Source organism: Haematobia irritans, chromosome 2 (assembly GCF_050003625.1).
Source record: "Haematobia irritans isolate KBUSLIRL chromosome 2, ASM5000362v1, whole genome shotgun sequence".
In the NCBI taxonomy this organism is placed as follows: domain Eukaryota; kingdom Metazoa; phylum Arthropoda; class Insecta; order Diptera; family Muscidae; genus Haematobia; species Haematobia irritans.
The window spans coordinates 197,674,334-197,697,007 of record NC_134398.1 but is presented as its reverse complement, the minus strand read 5'-3'; the positions used below and the strand labels follow the sequence as shown (position 1 = coordinate 197,697,007).

Genomic DNA, 22,674 nt, shown 5'->3' with positions numbered 1-22,674 from the left:
ATGCTAGAAGAAATCAAGAAACAAAAACTCGTAACAGAATACAATGAAATTGAGTTAAAGTGATAAAGGACTAAGTCACGGAGCTTAAATTAGTTATTAACACTTGATGTGCAAAAGAATTAACATCCCTCGCTTTTTCGCTGCCTTGATGATGACTTCACATTCACCCTGTCATTACTGCAACTCTTAAGTGGTCGTCTTTCTTACTAGGATCACTGCTTACTAAAATCAGCAGTCAGGAAAAAGTTTTAAGTAAATAATTTGAGCTTGAATCAAGAGTTCACCATTATGAGTGGGTGGCAAACGAAAGAGAAGGACGAAGGGAGCCACTAAAGGTAACATGGTGAAAAAAGTTAACAAGAAAAGAATCCACGAAATTCGATTTAATCTAAATGAGTCAAAAAGGTTGCATGCGGAAGAGAAATGAAAAAAAAAACGAAACGAAACGACGAAAAAGGATTATGCAAATGTCAGAGAAACTTTATCATGACCTAAATTTTTTAGATCCATGCCATCCAAATGATTTAATATTGCTTTTTTCCCCCTCTTTCCTTTTTTTCAGCTCCATGCCTCTCACTATCGATGACCGAAGTCCGCATACCCAAACATATAATGCGTCACGAGGATGCTGCATTGGGTTGCAAATATGATTTGGATGGTGAATCTTTGTACTCGGTGAAATGGTACAAGGATGGCTTTGAATTCTATCGTTATGTGCCAAGAGATATGCCACCTGGACAAGTGTTTCCATTGCCAGGAGTTGATGTTGATGTGAGTATAGGAACCCAAAATTAGTGAATAAATCTATATACCAGTGTGGAGATTGAAAATTTTTAACAATGATGCATGGTAATTTATTAATGGTATATTTGCTATATAACCGACTTATACGTAGTCAATCACTTATGGCGATTTCGATTGGGAAAAAAGGTGCAACATTCTCGAAATTGATTGCAACATATCAAGGACACTGTCATAGATTTTGGATCCTTTATAACTCACAATATTATAAATTAACAATAACTTTAGAATTACACTATCATTTGGGCGAAATGTCAATTAGGGAAAAAGAAGTGTAACACCAAGGCAACATATTTTTTGCGAATCGAAAACGCCCTTAGACAGAATATAAAGGAAACTATGTATTAGCAAGTCTCCCTTTCATAATTTCGTACCCAATAAAATTATTTGTCATGGAATTTGAATTGCACCACGATATCACTTGCCTCTAGGAATTTTTATCTAATGCTATAAATTGTTCTATATGAAATTTTAGTTTAAAATAGAAATTATATAGGAAAATCTAAATTATAGCGTATTTATTCATACATATATATGTCACATGAATGAAATTTTCTGAATGGTATCTGTTAGATAGCACAATTTTTTAGTAAAGAAAATTTGTTTGATAAGATAAATTTTTTTACCCTCCACCATAGGATGGGGGGTACGTATAGCCCCCATATAAACGGACTCCCAAATTAGGCTTGCGAGGCCTCTAAGAGAAGCAAATTTCATCCGATCCGGCTGAAATTTGGTACATGGTGTTTGGAAGAGCAAAATTCTTCCCATTCGGTTGAAATTTGGTACGTGATGTTAGTATATGGTATCCAACAACCATGCAGGAATTGGTTCCTATCAGTCCATAATTATATATAGCTCCCATATAATCCGATCACCAGATTTGACCTCCGGTGCCTTTTGGAGAAGCAAAATTAATCCGATTTGGTTGAAATTTGGTACGTAGTGGTAGTATATGATATTTAACAACCATGCCAAAAGTGGTCCATATAAGTCCATAATCATTTATAGGGCCCACATAAACCGATCCCGATATTTGGTTTTGGAGCCTCTTGGAGGAGCAAATTTCATCCGAGTGTGTTGAAATTTGTGGATGACAGTATTTCGCAGAAGTTTCTACGCATTCCATGGTGGAGGGTACATAAGATTCGGCCTGGCCGAACTTACGGCCGTAAATTCTTGTTGTGTAGAAAATTCGTGACTTGTATCCCGAGTCAAATTTTTCCATTGATAATTTGTCATTAGATAAATTTTTACGCATACAGTTGAGAACACGAGATAAATTGTTTTTAGAAAGTTTATGTCGAGATACTGAGATAAATTTTTGTACTAAACAAAATGTATATCATGATACGGACAACCTTTTTATGGAAAATTTTGTAATTAATTTTGTATGGAATATTTATATCAAATGGCAAGTTTTTCTATGACAATGTAATTCCAACATCGAAATTTATCTCATGACGAAAATTTTCTATACGAAAAGTTTTTATCACGCCTCATATTTTTCGTATAGAAAGTTTTTGTCAAAAATGAAAATTTGTATGTAAAAATATATTTCATGAGATAAATTTTCGCATAGAAAATTCGGTTATTTGTAAAAAACGTTTGTACTTTGCTATACAGTTTTTTCATTTTTATACCCTCCACCAAAGGATGGGGGTATATTAAGTTTATCATTCCGTTTGTAACACATCGAAATATTGCTCTAAGACCCCATAAAGTATATATATTCTGGGTCGTGGTGAAATTCTGAGACGATCTAAGCCTGTCCGTCCGTCCGTCTGTTGGAATTATCCTAACTTCCGAACGACACAAGCCATCGACTTTAAACTTTGCACAAGTAGTTGTTATTGATGTAGGTCGGATGGTATTGCAAATGGGTCATACCGGTCCACTTTTACGTATAGCCCCCATACAAACGTACCCCCAAATTTGGCTTGCAGACCCTCTAAGAGAAGCAAATTTCATCCGATCCGGCTGATATTTGGTACATGGGACATGGTGCTGGTATATGGTCTCTAACAACCATGCAAAAATTAGTCCACATCGGTCCATAATTATATATAGCCCCCATATAAACCGATCCCCAAATTTGGCCTCCGGAGCCATATGGATGAGTAAAATTCATCCGAGTCGATTGAATTTTGATACGTTGTGAAATTTGGTAAATTGCGCTAGAATATGGCCGCTAACAACCACGCCAAAATTGGTCCATATCGTCTATAGTTATATATAGCCGATCCCCAAAAATATTCTAGAAAAATTTTATTTCTATAGAAAATTTTGTCAACATTTATTCTATTGTCAAAATTTTAGAACTATAAAAAATTTTGTCAAGATTTTATTTATATAGAACATTTTGTCAAAATTTTATTTCTATAAAAAATTTTGTCAAAATTTTATTTCTATAGAAAATTTTTTCAACATTTTATTACTATAGAAAATTTAGTCAAGATTTTATTTCTATAGAACATTTTGTCCAAATTTTATTACTATACAAAATTTTGTCAAATTCTATTGTTATAGAAAATGTTGTCAAAATTTAATTTCTATAGAATATTTTGTCAAGATTTTATTTCTATAGAAAATGTTGTCCAAATTTTATTTCTATAGTAAAATTTGTCAAGATTTTATTGTTATAGAAAATTTTGTCAAAATTTTTTTTCTATAGAAAATGTTGTCAAAGTTTTATTTCTATAGAAATATTTTTCAAGATTTTATTTCTATAGAAAATTTTGTCAAAATTTTATTTCTATAGAAAATTTTGTCAAGATTTTATTTCTATGGAAAATTTTGTCAAGATTTTATTTCTATAGAAAATTTTGTCATAATTTTCTTTCTATAGAAAATTCTGACAAAATTTTATTTCTATAGAAAATTTTGTCAACATTTTATTTGTATAGATTTTTTTTTTCAAAATTTTATTTCTATAGAAAATTTTGTCAACATTTTATTTCTATAGGAAAATTTGTCAAAATTTTATTACTATAGAAAATTTGACATGCACATGTCACCAAATTTGACATGCACACTTAGTATTTTATTTCTAATCCCTGTGCAAAAGTTCACGTAAATTTGACGTTGACCTCTGTGGTCATATGACGGAAAATAGGGCGAAAGATATATATGGGGGCTATATCTAAATCTGAAACGATTTCAATCAAATTTGGCACACTTGACTATACAACCAAGTGTTATGTTTGCGCAAAATTTAAAGTTAGTCAGGGTAAAACTCTTGCTTACGGGGAGCTATATATAAATCTGAACCGATTTCAATCAAATTTTTTTCAATTTGACTATACGACCAAGTGTTACGCTTGTGCAAAATTTCAAGCAAGTCAGGATAAAACTCTGGCTTCTGGGTTCATATAAGTACATATCGGGCGATAGATATATTTGAGAGCTATATTTAAATCTGAACCGATTTCTTCCAAAATCAATAGGGTTCTATTCTGACCCAAAACAGAAACTTGTGCCAAGTTTGAAATCGATTGGACTAAAACTGCGAGCAAGACTTTGATCACAAAAATGTGTTTACAGATAGACGGACGGACGGGCAGACGAACATGGCTAGATTGACTCAGGGACCCACCCTGTGCATTATTGCCAAAGACACCATGTGTCTATCTCGTCTCCTGCTGGGTGTTGCAAACATATGCGCTAACTTATAATACCCTGTTCCACAGTGTGGCGCAGGGTATAAACATTTTGTGTCATGCTAAATAGTTTTTTCTAATGGAATGATTTCAAATTTAAGATTTTCTCATGAAGACTTTGTGTCGTGCTATAAATGTTTGTTTACAATAATTTTCCCTAAAAATATGGCAAATCTTTTACAAGAATTAGGTATTCATAAAGAATCTATGGCTCCTGAGACGAATTTGTCGGATGTGATAAATTTTTGTATGGAAAAAAGTGTTTCGCTGGACAGATATTCATGACATTTATTTATTTATAACTCATACTAAATTTATAGTAAATAAAAAATTAGCATAAAAAATAGAAAAAACATTGGCAATTGAGGCTATTAACTTTTTTTCGTCGTAATATTTTTATAGGAAATTTTTGCTATGCGACAAAATTTAGTATAGACAATTTGTATTGCCAGATTAATGTTGAGAATTTTTCTTATGACAAACGGTTACGAATAGAAAATTTAGTCACGGGACGAAAAAAAATCATCTAGGAAATGGGTGCTATGAAATATATTTCGGCATAGAGGATTCTATCATGGGATTAGTTTTAGAATAGAAAAATTAGTCTCATGACACAGATTTTAATACCAAATTTTCTTATGGAAATTTTGATCATGTTATACATTTTCGCGTATATACATTTTGTATACGAACATTTGGGTCATTTCAATTATGCAACAAAATTTTGATGGTAAATAATATCAAAAATTTGTATTACGAAACCTGGCTATCATAGAAACCTATGTCAGTGGACAAATTTGGACCAATGAAATTTTTGTCATAATGTTTTTTAAAGAAAATTTGTGTCATGCAACAAGCTTTTGAATAGACAATTTATGTCGTCAAATTAATGCTAAAATTTTTTCACATGATGAATTTTTTCTAACCGGGGGAAACCACTGTAGTACATTCCCGGTTTGCATGAGTTCAATCCCAAATTTGACAGAACATCAAAAATTTTCAGCGGTGGTTTATTCCCTATCAGCAATGCCATAATACCGCATGTAAACATAAAACCGTAATATGTCTATTTCTGTCTATTTTCAATATTTACTATCGTTTCCAACTCAACATTAGCGTAATCTGTATTATATGAACTACTTTCAGATGACATATCCATTGGATTCGCTTCGAAAGCATTAAGTTGCATTTGTTCTCCATCGACGTTTATAAGATAAACTAAGTGAAAATTAGAATTTGTTTTATACAGAGTGATATCATTGTGATCAAAACCCAAAGTGAGGAGAAGGTTAGATTTGGTGGCAGCCCGATGTATCAGGCTCACTTAGACTATTCAGTCCATTGTGATACTACATTGGTGAACTTCTCTCTTATCACTGAGTGCTGCCCGATTCCATGTTAAGCTCAATGACAAGGGACCTCCTTTTTATAGCCGAGTCCGAACGGCGTTCCACATTCCAGTGAAACCACTTAGAGAAGCTTTGAAACCCTCAGAAATGTCACCAGCATTACTGAGGTGGGATAATCCACCGCTGAAAAACTTTTTGGTGTTCGGTCGAAGCAGGAATCGAACCCACGACCTTGTGTATGCAAGGCGGGCATGCTAACCATTGCACCACGGTGGCTCCCTAAGTAAGGAGAAGGACCTTGGTGTAATTTTTAAATTATCCCCCTTTGATGATTTGGGCAATGGAATCTATGCCACACTCTGTTGTCCCATTTCATGGAAATTTTCAAGGATTATATGAAAAGTGGGTATATGATGTTAGTTTCGTCTTTTTTGTTTATATTTCTATTAAATTCGTCTGCTCATTCTTTTCTGGGACGACGATAGCACACTCCCCCTTTTGTTTCATTTGTGTGTTAATATTGTTCTCGATACTTCTACTACTCTTGCTTTGCAAACTATGTTTCCAAAATCCGTTACAAATATTTTAGGATGTCCTATGGTATATGCTTTTAAGTAGAGGGTAAAACCTTTCAGGATACCTCTTCCTTTTTCGCCCACATTGCAAGTAATGCATGTATCCGTTTCCTTTGTCATATGGTAGACATAAGGGTAATTTACAAAACAGCCAACAAACAATAAAAGCTTAAGTATGACTCATTTTATACCATGACTCGGGATACAGTTTCCCTTCTTTACACCTGCAACCATATATAGACCATGCATCCTCTCCCGCTCTTTCTCTCACCATTTCTGTGTGGCAAAATGTATTTCACATATAAATCTTAAGACATATGTGCACAAAATCCGTTAGTAAATTTTGCTTTTCTCTGCTCTTAATTTTCAGTTACAAAATTCCACAGACAATGTGGTGGTATTGCGTCGAGTCACGTTACAGTCAACAGGTCGTTACCGCTGTGAAGTATCCGGTGAAGCGCCATCATTTCAAACTGTTTCCGGCCACGAGGATATGATTGTAGTGGGTAAGGAATGAAATTGCATCTACTCATACATATACACGCACAACCACATCACAACACATGCAAATAGCTAAGCACATACAGAGGCACACAACACATGGAATATACCACAATCCATGATTACCATTTCAGTGAAGAGCAATAACAGCAACACCAATCTGAAAACAGGTGAAAGGAACGCCACATACAATTAAGGGGATCCTGTGACACTCAAATATGGGCCAATGCTCATACACACACACACATATATGTAGAATACAGCATATGAAATACTGTATCGGATATTTGGTTGTGTTATCTGACCACCTATATGCATAGGTAGTTGAATATATGAGTATGTTCTCTGCAGTTGCGGATGTAATCGTTTATGAACGGACACGTGTGTATGTGAGAGATTGGCTTAAAATCGAATTTTTACTCTGGTTTGCACATATGTCTGGTGATTTCGGTAGATTGCATTCATTTCATCTGGCAGTGAGGATAAGGTCAGAGTAAAGTAATTTTATGTGGTCGAATGGAAGCAAAATCAATGAGAACCCAGCAAAAGAAAACATTGAAGTTGTTTCACAAACACTTTTTTAGGTAATAGTCTACCTGGAAGTTTAAAAAAATAATCTTTGGAAAATTATATGTCATAAATTTTCAAAGAAAATCAATAAAAAAGTAACAACAAGTAAGTAAAGTAGAAAGTTCCGTTGGGCCGACTATATCATACCCTAAACCACCTCTACAGAATTAGTAAACATAGAGCATTTGTAGGGTATCATTGATATAGGTTTAGGAGATAAACCCTATTCCCATATTTAAGAACATTAAGTGGCACATGTTTATGGAAGCTTTATCTTAATTTTCTATAGAAATAAAATGTTGACTAAATATTCTATAGAAGTAGAATTTGGAAAAATTTTCTATAGAAATAAAATTTTAACACAATTTTCTACAGAAAAAAAATTTTGACAAAAATTGCTATAGAAATAAAATTTTGATAAAATTTTCTATAGAAATAAAATTCTGACAAAACATTCTATAGAAATAAAATCTTTGACAAAATATTCTATAGAAATAAAATTTTGTCAAAATATTCTATAGAAGAAAAATTTTGACAAAATTGCCTATAAAAAAATCTATAAAAATAAAATTTTGACAAGAATTTCTATAGAAATAAAATTTTGAAAAATCAATGAGAACCCAGCAAAAGAAAACATTGAAGTTGTTTCGCAAACACTTTTTTAGGTAATAGTCTACCTGGAAGTTTAAAAAAATAATCTTTGGAAAATTATATGTCATAAATTTTCAAAGAAAATCAATAAAAAAGTAACAACAAGTAAGTAAAGTAGAAAGTTCCGTTGGGCCGACTATATCATACCCTAAACCACCTCTACAGAATTAGTAAACATAGAGCATTTGTAGGGTATCATTGATATAGGTTTAGGAGATAAACCCTATTCCCATATTTAAGAACATTAAGTGGCACATGTTTATGGAAGCTTTATCTTAATTTTCTATAGAAATAAAATGTTGACTAAATATTCTATAGAAGTAGAATTTGGAAAAATTTTCTATAGAAATAAAATTTTAACACAATTTTCTACAGAAAAAAAATTTTGACAAAAATTGCTATAGAAATAAAATTTTGATAAAATTTTCTATAGAAATAAAATTCTGACAAAACATTCTATAGAAATAAAATCTTTGACAAAATATTCTATAGAAATAAAATTTTGTCAAAATATTCTATAGAAGAAAAATTTTGACAAAATTGCCTATAAAAAAATCTATAAAAATAAAATTTTGACAAGAATTTCTATAGAAATAAAATTTTGAAAAATCAATGAGAACCCAGCAAAAGAAAACATTGAAGTTGTTTCGCAAACACTTTTTTAGGTAATAGTCTACCTGGAAGTTTAAAAAAATAATCTTTGGAAAATTATATGTCATAAATTTTCAAAGAAAATCAATAAAAAAGTAACAACAAGTAAGTAAAGTAGAAAGTTCCGTTGGGCCGACTATATCATACCCTAAACCACCTCTACAGAATTAGTAAACATAGAGCATTTGTAGGGTATCATTGATATAGGTTTAGGAGATAAACCCTATTCCCATATTTAAGAACATTAAGTGGCACATGTTTATGGAAGCTTTATCTTAATTTTCTATAGAAATAAAATGTTGACTAAATATTCTATAGAAGTAGAATTTGGAAAAATTTTCTATAGAAATAAAATTTTAACACAATTTTCTACAGAAAAAAAATTTTGACAAAAATTGCTATAGAAATAAAATTTTGATAAAATTTTATATAGAAATAAAATTCTGACAAAACATTCTATAGAAATAAAATCTTTGACAAAATATTCTATAGAAATAAAATTTTGTCAAAATATTCTATAGAAGAAAAATTTTGACAAAATTGCCTATAAAAAAATCTATAAAAATAAAATTTTGACAAGAATTTCTATAGAAATAAAATTTTGAAAAATCAATGAGAACCCAGCAAAAGAAAACATTGAAGTTGTTTCGCAAACACTTTTTTAGGTAATAGTCTACCTGGAAGTTTAAAAAAATAATCTTTGGAAAATTATATGTCATAAATTTTCAAAGAAAATCAATAAAAAAGTAACAACAAGTAAGTAAAGTAGAAAGTTCCGTTGGGCCGACTATATCATACCCTAAACCACCTCTACAGAATTAGTAAACATAGAGCATTTGTAGGGTATCATTGATATAGGTTTAGGAGATAAACCCTATTCCCATATTTAAGAACATTGAGTGGCACATGTTTATGGAAGCTTTATCTTAATCTGAGCGGAAATGTCTGATATTGGATGCTATATTTGATTTTGCACCTAGTGAGTTAGTATGCAACCAAACGAAGAAATCGGCCCATTATGTCCATTATTAAAAAAAGGAAAATCGGGCGATTTCGATAAAATTTTCACACTTGAACAGTGGTTTATTAGTGTTAAATTTGATGACAATTTGTTAGTAAAAAAGGGCAATTTTACCTCATTTATCGAAATCGGGCGATACGTATATATAAGAGCAATATCTGAATTTTATCTAACCAGGATGTTAATCTGAGTCGATCGGTATATATTTTAAGGGGTCAACAATCAATATTTCCGGCAGGTAAATTTTTTGGCAAATCAGAATTTTTATACCCTGACTACTATGTGGTTTAGGGTATAACACGTCTTACGTCGGTCTATTTTATACCGTACACAATTCTTCACACAAAAAAAAGTGAACTCTATATTTCACTAAAGCTGATTTAATTCAATTTAAGTTCATGGAATTTCTACGTTTTAAGAAAGTTTCCATGACGCTAATAATTTTTTGCGTCCGTTAGTTAAAATAACTAGAATAGAGGCAAAAATTATACACAAATGAAGCATAGAGATTAACTAAATTCGGGTCTCCCGCAAAATAGTTCAGAATTTTTTCAAATTTGTAAATTTTACCAGTAATGGGCTCATCATGAACTTCGTATGGTACTAAACATATTTTTGCAATTTTCAACTCCAATTTTTTCCTTCAAACTTTGAAATTTTCTTTAACAAGTGGAAAAAATGAATTATGTCTAATAAATTTTCTTGAATTTATCGAAAATTATTTACTTAGTTTTATGAAATCAGTGTGACATCTGCGTTTCTAATATAGTTTAGTTAACATTTTCTAAAATTAATATATTTTTTCTAAAACTAACCAAAATTTTCTTTCCTGGTGGGTTCACTGTTTTTTTCAGTGTGTTAACAAAGATTTTTGTTGCCATCTACTATATCTGAATCGAATATTCCCATAGAATCTGGATTTTCTTTCTAAACCACATTTCGAAAAAACCATGGAAAATATTTATATATAACAGCTATTTCTAAATCCGAACCGATTTTAATAGCGGTTATCCTCGAGTTGATCTAACACAACGGTTGCTACAGTCGGTAGAATTCAACCATAAATGGTAGATTTTTTTACTGTTTGGTAAATTGGTAAAATCCTTTATGTTTTGGTAGATTTTGCGAAACATTCATCTCCAATTATGAGGTACTTCAATTCTCTATCAAATTAAAATTTCCAAGAAATTTCTATAGAAATAAAATTTTGACAAAATTTCTTATAGAAATAAAATTTTGACAAAATTTTCTATAGAAATAAAATTTTGACACGATTTTTTACAGAAATAAAATTTTGATAACATTTTCTATCGAAATAAAATTTTAACAACATTTTCTATAGACATCAAATATTTACAAAATTTTCTATGGAAATAAAATGCTGACAACATTTTCTATAGATATAAAACTTTGACGAAATTTTTCTACAGAAATAAAATTTTCAATAGTAATAAAATTTTGACAAAATTTTTCTACATAAATAAAATTTTGACAAAATATTCTATAGGAATAAAATTTTGACAAAATTTTCTATAGAAATAAAATGTTGACAAATTTTTTATAGAAATAAAATCTTGACAAAATATTCTATAGAAATGAATTTTTGACAAAATTTCCTATAGGAATAAAATTTTGACAAAATTTTTCTATAGAAATAAAATTTTGACAAAATTTTCTATAGAAATAAAATGTTGACAAATTTTTTACAGAAATAAAATGTTGACAAATTTTTTATAAAAATAAAATCTTGAAAAAATATTCTATAGAAATGAATTTTTGACAAAATTTTCTATACGAATAAAATTTTGACAAAATTTTCTATAGAAATAAAATTTTCGTATTTTGTTTTTTATTGTTGGTTTGTATTTCAATCATATTTGTTGTTTTGATCTCAGCTTGAAAACCATTGTGTTGACTAAACTACAAGAGTAGCTTAACCAACAGAGGAAAAGAATGTTTGTCAAATTTATTTGGGCAAAGCTTTATAGACTGCAAAGCCTTATGCCAGCCACCGTGGTGCAATGGTTAGCATGCCCGCCTTGCATACACAAGGTCTTGGGTTCGATTCCTGCTTCGACCGAACACCAAAAAGTTTTTCAGCGGTGGATTATCCCACCTCAGTTATGCTGGTGATATTTCTGAGGGTTTCAAACCTTCTCTAAGTGGTTTCACGGCAATGTGGAACACCGTTCGGACTCGGCTATAAAAAGGAGGTTCCTTGTCATTGAGCTTAACATGGAATCGGGCAGCACTCAGTTATAAGAGAGAAGTTCACCAATGTGGTATCACAATGGACTGAATAGTCTAAGTGAGCCTGATACATCGGGCTGCCACCTAACCTAACCTAACCTAACCTATAGACTGCAAGATGGTTGGATTGACGCACGTTTCGGAATTACCACATTCCTCATCAGCATCCTCTACTTGCAGCAAAACTATCAACCAATTATCAGAATAAATTCAGACATTTGTATAGAAATAAAATTTTGACAAAATGTTCTATTTTATTTATTTTCTTTTTATTCGAACTTTTCTATAGCAATAAGATTTTGATAACGTTTTCTATAGGCATACAATTTTGGAAACATCTTTTATAAAAAGAAAATTTTGACAAAATTTTCTATAGAAACAAAACTTTAACAAAAATTTCTATACAAATAAAATGTTGACAAAATATTCTATAGAAGTAGAATTTTGACAATATTGCCTCTAGAAATAAATTATCTATTTCTATAGAAATAAAATTTTGGAAAATTTTTCTATAGAAATATAATTTCGACAAAAATTTTTATAGAAATAAAATTTTGACAAAATTTTCTTAATATATATAATTTTGATAAAATTTTCTGTAGAAGTACAATTTTGACAAAATTTTCTATAGACATAAAATTTTTACACAATTTTCCATCGAATTAAAATTTTCACAAAATTTTCTATAGAAATAAAATGTTGACAAAATATTCTATAGAAGTAGAATTTGGAAAAATTTTCTATAGAAATAAAATTTTAACACAATTTTCTACAGAAATAAAATTTTGACAAAAATTGCTATAGAAATAAAATTTTCTATAGAAATAAAAGTATGACAAAATATTCTATACAAATAAAATCTTTGACAAAATATTTTATAGAAATAAAATTTTGACAAATTTTTCTTTACAATAAAATTTTGACAAAATATTCTATAGAAATAAAATTTTGTCAAAATATTATATAGAAGAAAAATGTTGACAAAATTGCCTATAAAAAAATCTATAAAAATAAAATTTTGACAAAAATTTCTATAGAAATAAAATTTTGAAAAAACAAATCTATAGAAATAAAATTTGGACAAAAATTTCTATAGAAATAAATTTTTGACAAAACTTTTCTTTGGAAACAAACTTTTGACAAAATATTCTATAGAAATAAAATTTTGACAAAAATTTCTATAGAAATAAAATTTTGACAAAATTTTCTATAGAAATAAAATTTTGACAAAATATTCTATAGAAATTAAAATTTTTGACAAAATTTTCTATAGAAATAAAATTTTGATATATTTTTCTTTACAATAAAATTTTGACAAAATATTCTATAGAAATAAAATTTTGACAAAATTTTCTATAGAAATATAATTTTCACAAAATTTTCTATAGAAATAAAATTTTGACAAAATTTTTTATAGCAATAAAATGTTGACAAAATTTTTTAAAGAATTAAAATTTTGACAAAATTGCCTATAGAAATAAATTATCTATTTTAATTTTGTAGTTTTGACAACGCGTGGTTTTAAGCTGAAAAAGAAATAAAATTTGAACAAACAGACTGAGATCGCTAAAACGACTCAGAATTTAATTCTAATCGGTATACTAAATAATGTTTCTCCTGCTGGTCCTTCTTGGCATTATATACAAATGCACAAACTTGTTATACCCTATACACAGTAGTGGTGGAGGGTATACAAATCAAACAATAGTGAATTCCTTCACTATTTTTTTCATTTTTGAAAGGCTGTATTTTTTTTTTTTTTGAATTTCCCCAAATGATAAATAGATTTTTTGTTTTGTTAAATTAAGCTTAAAATATCATGTGATTGGTAGTAGTACTGTAAAAGGACCACTCCAGCGACATCTATGTAATTTATTGGCATATAATGAATTTTCCTTTACTATATATAGCCTCATAAATATCCATATAAATTAGAACTAATATCACCAATAATCCCATAAAATAAATCCATGCACACTTCGTAGTCAAGTAATCCCATTCATGTGGCGGAACTAATTTTCTAATACACATACATGATTTCGTGTAATAAGTTAAATCAGATATCATAACAGAGATAATTAATTGAACATTTAGTTGAATTGGTGGCTAATATTAAAGCCAAAAGCAAAGAGCAACAGTGGCAGGAAAAAGCTATGCTCAAGATCCAATGTGCTTTTAACTCGCTAACATTTACCACACACTATACTCTAGGAATAGCAGCAACAATTTCTTAATGTGAATAAATTTCCTCTTCCCCGCTCCAATATTCCCCCCGCCACCATCAGTTACATCGACAAAAACTACCTTCCCTTCGGAAAATACCAGAAAAACAAGCCAGCTAGTCAGGTTTTCGTGTTTGCGTTAATTGTTATTGCATTCTGAAAATTACTCAAACGCCCAAAACACAACGCTCCTTTACGGATTGGGAAAGTTGTAGGACGCAACAGAAACAACTTTACGAAAGCCGTATCACAAACAAGGATTGCGTGTGGCAAACCTTGATTGATGTGTTGCGCATGCAACAAACTTAGCCAAAACCCTCATCTAGTTATTCATGGCCGAAATATATAGCCAAAACATGAACACACACAGGGCAAAAGAATTGGACCAAAAGAGAAGCGGTAGAAACAAGTTTAGCAATCCATTCGAAAGTATTTTCGGTGCAGAGAACTGGAGGGCAAACGAGCTCCATCGACCACACTAATGTAATTTTGTTAACACTAGGGCACTCTAGTTCCTTCGAAATAAAAGACACTGGAATCTGGTAGCAAGCAAAGATGCGAATGATGCTAGGCTAGGGAAGTGGTTGCTACTGGTGTCAATGAAATTGCACAGCTGATGCACCTGACGATGCTGCAGTTTACCAACTCGCATGATACAGCCTTAAACCATAGCAAATGTTAAATGTTTGTTGATTTTGGTTTAAAGAGTTAAAACATTCATGTGCAATGATTTTCAAGGAAGTAAATAAACAATGGAAAGCAAGGAAAGACCTATTAAGCATTATTATTTGAAAATTCCATAATCAATAAAAATTCCTATGAAAATCCCAGATTCAATGAAATTGTCTATACAATGAAAAAATATTGGCATAGTATGGAAGAGTATGCAACCTAAATTTAAGTAAACACAATTTACATAGCGCTAAGGACAAATTTCTTTAATCTAATGATAGTCTAATTTAAAGAAAATTTATAATATATGCTTCATTAAATTTAGGACACAAATTTTGGAATTTTCTTGACCCTCTGTTAAAGCTGTAGATCTTTGAAATAAGGCCAATTTTCCTTACAGTAAAGAACGCATTTTAATTGGAACAAATCATTTAAAGCCAAAGAGATCCCTTAAAATGTCGTTATTTTCAAGAACCCATATCATTGGCTCGAAATCATTACCAAAATCCTTAAGGGAAGGTCAAAATCTTTGGATCCAAGTAAACTTTCCTAGAGTGTAGGTGGGTTTAGATATAGTGGCAGTCTACTATTTTAGACTCACTTAGGACTATGCAATGAAAAATGCAATTTGCTGTAAAAATAAAATTTCCTATGAAAATTCCATTTCAATACAATTTTCTATGAAAATTCAAATTTCGATTAAATATTCTATGAAAATTCCTTTTTGAATTGATTTTCTATGAAAATCTTATTTGAAAATTTCTGTGAAAATTAATTGTTAATGGAATTTTCTATGAAAATTCCTTCTTCAATTGAATATTCTATGAAAATTTCATATAAACAATTTTTTTTTTGAAAATTCCATTTCAATTAAAATTTCACATTTTGTTTGAAAATTCCGTTTCAGTGAAATGTTCTATGTCCGTTTCAGTGAAATGTTCTATGAAAATTTCATTCCCATGAAATCTTCTGTGAAAATTCCCATTTATTATGAAATTATAATAAAATTTTCTTCGAAAAATCTTATTTCAATTAAATTTTCTATGATAAACCTTTTCAATGAAATTTTCTATGAAAGTTTCTTTTGAATGAAAGTTTCTACGACAATTTTGTAACAATGAAATTTTCTATGAAAATTCATTTTGAATGAAATTTTCTATGACAATTCTGTCACAATAAAATTTTTTATTCATCATTCATTTTTACAATATAAAATTTTGACAACATTTTCTATAAAAGTAAAATTTGGAAAAATTTTTCTATAGAAATAAAATTTTGACAAAATAAAGTTTTGACAAAATTGTCTATAAAAATAAAATTTGAAAAAAATTTTCTATAGAAATAAAATTTGGAAAAAATTTTCTATAGAAATAAAATTTTGACAAAATTTTGTATAGAAATAAAATTTTGACAAAAATTTCTTTAGAAATAAAATTTTGACAAAATTTTCTATAGAAATAAAATTTTGACAAAATTTTCTATAGAAATAACATTTTGACAATGTTTTCTATAAAAATAAAATTTTGGTAGATTATTTTTGGCTTGAGTGGCAGTGATTGGGGATCGGCTATATATAACTATAGACCGATATGGACAAATTTTGGCATGTATATTAGCGGCCTTATACTAACACCACGTTGCAAATTTCAACCGGATCGGATGAATTTTGCTCCTCCAAGAGGCTCCGGAGATCAAATCTGTGGAACGGTTTATATGGTGGCTATGTATAATTATGGACCGATATGGACCAATTCTTGCGTGTTTGTTAGACACCACATTCTGACACCATGTTCCAAATTTCAACCGGATCGGATGAATTTTGCTCCTCCAAGAGGCTCGGTTTAACAGGGGGACTATATATAATTATGGACCGATGTGGACCAATTTTTTGCGTGATTGTTAGAGACCATATACAAACACCATGTACCAAATTTCGGCCGGATCGGATGAAATTTGGTTCTCTTAGAGGCTCCGCAAGCCAAATCGGCGGATCGGTTTATATGGGGGCTATATGGACCAATTTTTGCTTGGTTATTAGACACCATATACTAACACCATGTACCAAATTTCAGCCGGATCGAATTAAATTTGCCTCCCTTAGAGGCCCGGCAAGCCAAATCGGGGGTGTGGACCAATTTTTGAATGGTTGTTAGAGGTCATATACTAACACCATGTACCGAATTTCAGCGGGATCGGTTGAAATTTGCTTCTCTTAGAGAATCCACAAGCCAAATCTGAGGGTCCGTTTATATGGGGGCTATACGTAAAAGTGGACCGATATGGCCCATGTGCAATACCAACCGACCTACATCAATAGCAACTACTTGTGCCAAGTTTCAAGTCGATAGCTTGTTTCGTTCGGAAGTTAGCGTGATTTCAACAGACGGACGGACGGACGTGCTCAGGTCGACTCAGAATTTCACCACAACCCAGAATATATATACTTTATGGGGTCTTCGAGCAATCTTTCGATGTGTTACAAACGGAATGACAAAGTTAATATACCCCCATCCTATGGTGGAGGGTATAAAAACAGGTTAAAGACCTTTATATTAATTAAACAAAAGTCAAATATTGTTAACATGCATTAAAATTTTTTATGAAAATTCCATTTCACTGAAAATTTCACGTTTTCTTTGAAAATTCCGTTTCTTCTGTAAAAATTCGCATTTACGATGAAATTTTCAATCCTATTACAATAAATTTTTCTGTGAAAAACAATCTTCAATGAAATTTTCTATGAAAATTGCTTTCGAATAGAATTTTCTATGACAATTGCAAATTTTCTATGAAAATTATTATTTCAGTGAAATTGTTATTGAAAATTGCACTTATAAAAAGTTTTTTTAGGAAAATTTCATTTTTGTTTTTTTTTTCATTTTTTTTTCAAATTTAATGCAATTATCTATGAAAATTTAATTTCAATCAAATTTTCTATGAAAATTCCATCTTCATGAAAGATTCTATGAAAATTCTTTTAATGAAATGCTATGAATCAGAAAATATCCGATTTTTTTCTGATAATTGGTAGATAGTTTGGCTGCAAGTAAATAATGCTGATAAGGAATGTGGTTATTCAGAAACGGCCGTCCATCCAACCATCTTCCAATCTCAAGGAATTTATCCAAATAAATTTTACAAACAAACTTTTCCTCTATCGCTTAAGCTTACCTTGTAATTTAGTCAAGGCATGGTTTTAAGCAGAAATCGAAACAATAATAATTCCATTTTAATTAAATTTTCTGCGAAAAATACATGCAATGGTATTTTTTATGAAAATTCCCAATTCAATAAAAATTCAGATTGCAATCCAATTTTAATGAAAATTTAATTTTATTGTCATTTTCTATGAAAATTTTATTTCACCGTAATATTTTTCAAAATTCCACTTCCTATTTTCTATATCTGATTTCCGTGAAATATTTTAGAAAAATTCGAATTTCAATGTAATTTCCTTGAAAATTTCAAATTCAATACAATTTTTTATGTCAATTCAATTCAATGAAATTGTCTATAAAAATTCCATTTTAATAAAATTTTGTGTTAAAAATCTCATTTTAATGAAATTTTCTATTAAAATTCCATTTCAATTAAATTTTCTAATTTCAATCAAATTTTCTATAAAAATTCCATTTTAATGAAAAGTTCAATGAAAATTCCACCTTAATGAAAGTTTCTGTGGAAATTCCTTTAATAAAATGCTATGAATAAGGAAATGTTCGATTTTATTCTGATAATTGGTAGATAGTTTCGTTGCAAGTAAATGATGCTGATAAGGAATGTGGTTATTCAGAAACGGCCGTCCATCCAACCATCTTCCAATCTCAAGGGATTTATCGAAATAAACTAGACAAACAAACTTTTCCTCTATCGCTTAAGATTTCCTTGTAGTTTAGTTAACGCATGGTTTTAAGCAGAAATCGAAACAATAATAATTTCATTTTAATGAAATTTTCTGCGAAAATTACATGCAATGGTATTTTTTATGAAAATTCCCAATTCATTGAAAATTCAAATGCAATTTAATGATAATTTATTTTTATTGTAATTTTCTATGAAAATTTTATTTCACCGAAATATTTTTGAAAATTCCACTTCCCATTTCCCATATCTGATTTCTATGAAATGTTTTAGAAAAATTCGAATTTCAATGTAATTTCCTGAAATTTTCAAATTCAATACAATTCTTTATGAAAACTCAAATTTCAATGAAATTTTCTATAAAAATTCCATTTTAATGAAATTTTGTGTGAAAAATCTCATTTTAATAAAATTTTCTATAAAAACTCCATTTCAATTAAATTTGCTATGCAAAATCCATTTCAATGAATTTTTCTGTGAAATTTTCATTTCAGTGGAATTCAATTCAGTGGAATAAAAATTCTATTTCAGTGGATTTTTCTAGGACAATTACATTTGCAATTTCAATTGAATTTTCTTTGAAAATCGCATTCCACTGTAATATTCTATATAAATTTTAGTTTAATGAAATTTTCTACGAAAATTCCATTTCGAGGAAAAAGGCTTCCGTTTCGAGGAAAAAGGCTCAATTAATTTCTAATGGAAAATCTATTTCATAGGAATCTTTTTCCATTTCACAATTTTTTGAAAATCCTGTTTCAACGAAATTTTCTGTAAATAATCCATTTGAATTAAATTTTCTTAAAATTACTATTACGAAAATTCCATTTCAACGAAATTTTCTGTGGAAATTGCATTTCAACGAAATTTTCTGTGAAAGCTCTACTTAAATATTTTTTTTAAGAAAAATTTCTTTGAAAATAACATTTCATTATATTTCAATGAAATTTTATTAAACAAATTTAAACTAAATTTTATTGAAATTTTCTATTAATATTTATTAAAAATAAATTTTATATAAAAAAAAAAAAACTTTTAAAGAAATCTATGAATTTAACAAAAAACAAGTATATACGGCCGTAAGTTCGGCCAGGCCGAATCTTATGTACCCTCTACCATAGATTGCGTAGAAACTTCTACGAAAGACTGTCATCCACAATCGAATTAATTGGGTTGTGGTATCTTAAAACTTCTTAACATCGTTTTCTAAATTGTGAGTTAGTCCATACGTGGTATATATTAGACAAAAAGGGCATGTATAGGTAAGTCTACAAATAATTACGAATCGATATGGACTTTTGCACGGTACGTAGAGAGTCAGAATTGAAATATGGGGGTCGCTTATATGTGGGCTATATAGAATTATGAACTTGATATGGACCAATTTTTGTGTGTTTGGGGATCTATTTATCTGAGGGCTATATATAACTATAGACCGATATGAACTGAGTTAGGCATGGTTGTTAACGGCCATATACTAGCACAATGTACCAAATAGAGGTCTGCACAACTCCATTTGTAAATGCACAGTACACGTGTACTTGCTAAATGAGTACATCTATTTGAGAGAGTCGCAAAACAATTGGTACACATTTGAATGAACACCAAAAGCCACGAGTAACTTCTTGGGTCTACTCTGATGTCTTCACTACCAACAAACACATATTCCTCTTTCTCTCTTATTGAAGTGTACTCATAGTAATCACGTCGAGTATGTTGCGACAACAAAACTTCTTAAAGTACTCCATGTACCACGTGCAGTTTCAGAAATACAAGAAAACAGTTACTCTCCATAATATATGTTTTTGGATTGATATAAAGAACGGCTAACGTTAAGGTAAGTGTGTGACATACATAAATATATGAAATATGTGACATACATACATATCTATGATTAATATTTATGGAAAGTTTTGCTTCGCACATAACTGAGAAATACTTGTGGTACCACGTGAAGTGAAGAGAATCCATGTTGTACTTTTTCTCAAGTACTTACATTTTTATTGTTCCTTTTTTTCGGAACACATATTGTTTCGGATAAGTACTTGGTGGTATTTGACAAGCAAGTGTTCTCTTCACTTCACTACTTGCGCTCTGAGAGAAAGACAGTGTATGTACTATATTCGACAGCGAATTGCATACATGTAGTGAAAAGTTATTCGATGCAGACCTCTAGTACCAAATTTCAATTGACTCGAATGAAATTTGTTCCTCCAAGAGGCTCCAAAACCAAATCTTGGGATCGGTTTATATGGGGGCTACATATGATTATGGACTGATATGGAGCACTTTTGGCATGGTTGTTAAATATCATATGCTACCACCACGTACCAAATTTCAACCAGATCGGATGAATTTTGCTTCTCCAAAAGGCACCGGAAGTCATATCTGGGGATCGGTTTATATGGGGCCTATATATAATTATGGACCGATTTCGATCAATTTTTGCATGGGTGTTTGAGGCCATATATTAAAACCACGTACCAAATTTTAATTGAATCAGATGAATTTTGGTCTTCCAAGAGGGTCCAGAGGTCAAATCTGGTGATCGGTGGGGTCAAATCTAGTGATGGGGGCTATATATAATTATGGACCGATGTGGACAAATTTTTGCATGGTTGTTAGGGACCATATACCAACACCGTGTGCAAAATTTCATCCGGGTCGGATGAAATTTGCCTCTCTTAGAGGCTCGGCAAGCCAAATCGGGGGATCGGCTTATATGGGGGCTATACATAATTATGGACCGATGTGGACCAACTTTTGCATGGTAGTTAGAGACTATATACCAACATCATGTACAAAATTTCATCCGGGTCGGATGAAATTTGCCTCTCTTAGAGGCTCGGCAAGCCAAATCGGGGGATCGGCTTATATGGGGGCTATATATAATTATGGACCGATGTGGACCAATTTTTGCATGGTAGTTAGAGACCATATACCAACACCATGTACCAAATTTCAGCCGGATCGGATGAAATTTGCTTCTCTTAGAGGCTCGGCAAGCCAAAACGTGGGATCGGTTTATATGGGGGCTATATATAATTATGGATCGATGTGGACCAATTTTTTCGTGAATGTTAGAGACTATATACTAACACCATGTACCAAATTTCAGGCAGATCGGATGAAATTTGCTTCTCTTAGAGGATCGGCAAGCCAAATTTGGGGGTCCGTTTATATTGGGGCTATACGTAAAAGTGGACCGATATAGCATTTTCAATACCGTCCATTTCCATTTTCAATACCGTCCGAGCTACATCAATAGCAACCACTTGTGCCAAGTTTCAAGTCGATAGCTTGTTTCGTTCGGAAGTTAGCGTGATTTCAACATACGGACGGACGGACGGACTGAGATCGACTAAGAATTTCACCACGGCCCAGAATATATATACTTTATGGGGTCTTAGAGCAATATTTCGATGTGTTACAAACGGAGTGACAAAGTTAATATACCCCCATCCTATGGTGGAGGGTATAAAAATCCTACAATCACGGCATAAATTTTGATACTTTACATTGCATATATTACGGCGTAATTTTTCAATGATAATGTTCATTTTATTGAAATTTTCTATAAAAATTTCATTTAAATGAAATTTTCTATAAAAAATTAAAAACTTCTGCGAATTATCTAAAAAAAAATATTTTCCTACAATTACGCCATAAATTTTGATACTTTACGTTGCATGTTTTATGGCGTTATTTTTATGGTATAACTTTTGCCCTTTCTTTTTGAATTGTTTGTAGTTGTCTCCCGTTTTTGATGTTTTTACTATCTTTGGTCACATTATAATGTATGAATGTGTGTGTGTGTGGTGTGTGTTTGTGGCTTCCTCCTTTTGAGGTATCTATGGCAGAATGTTTTGAGTTATAACTCTTTTAGTCGGG

General features: G+C 30.7%; 1 protein-coding gene across 1 annotated transcript in view; it reads left to right on the top strand.

Moving 5' to 3' along the window:
- The window catches only part of LOC142224523 (uncharacterized), a 210,650-nt gene that overhangs the window by 167,969 nt on the left and 20,007 nt on the right, over window positions 1-22,674 (top strand). Inside the window, exons 2-3 of the mRNA XM_075294304.1 lie at window positions 563-771; window positions 6,755-6,890. Coding sequence (XP_075150419.1) covers window positions 563-771; window positions 6,755-6,890 — 345 coding nt within the window. The remainder of the gene's footprint in view (window positions 1-562; window positions 772-6,754; window positions 6,891-22,674) is intronic.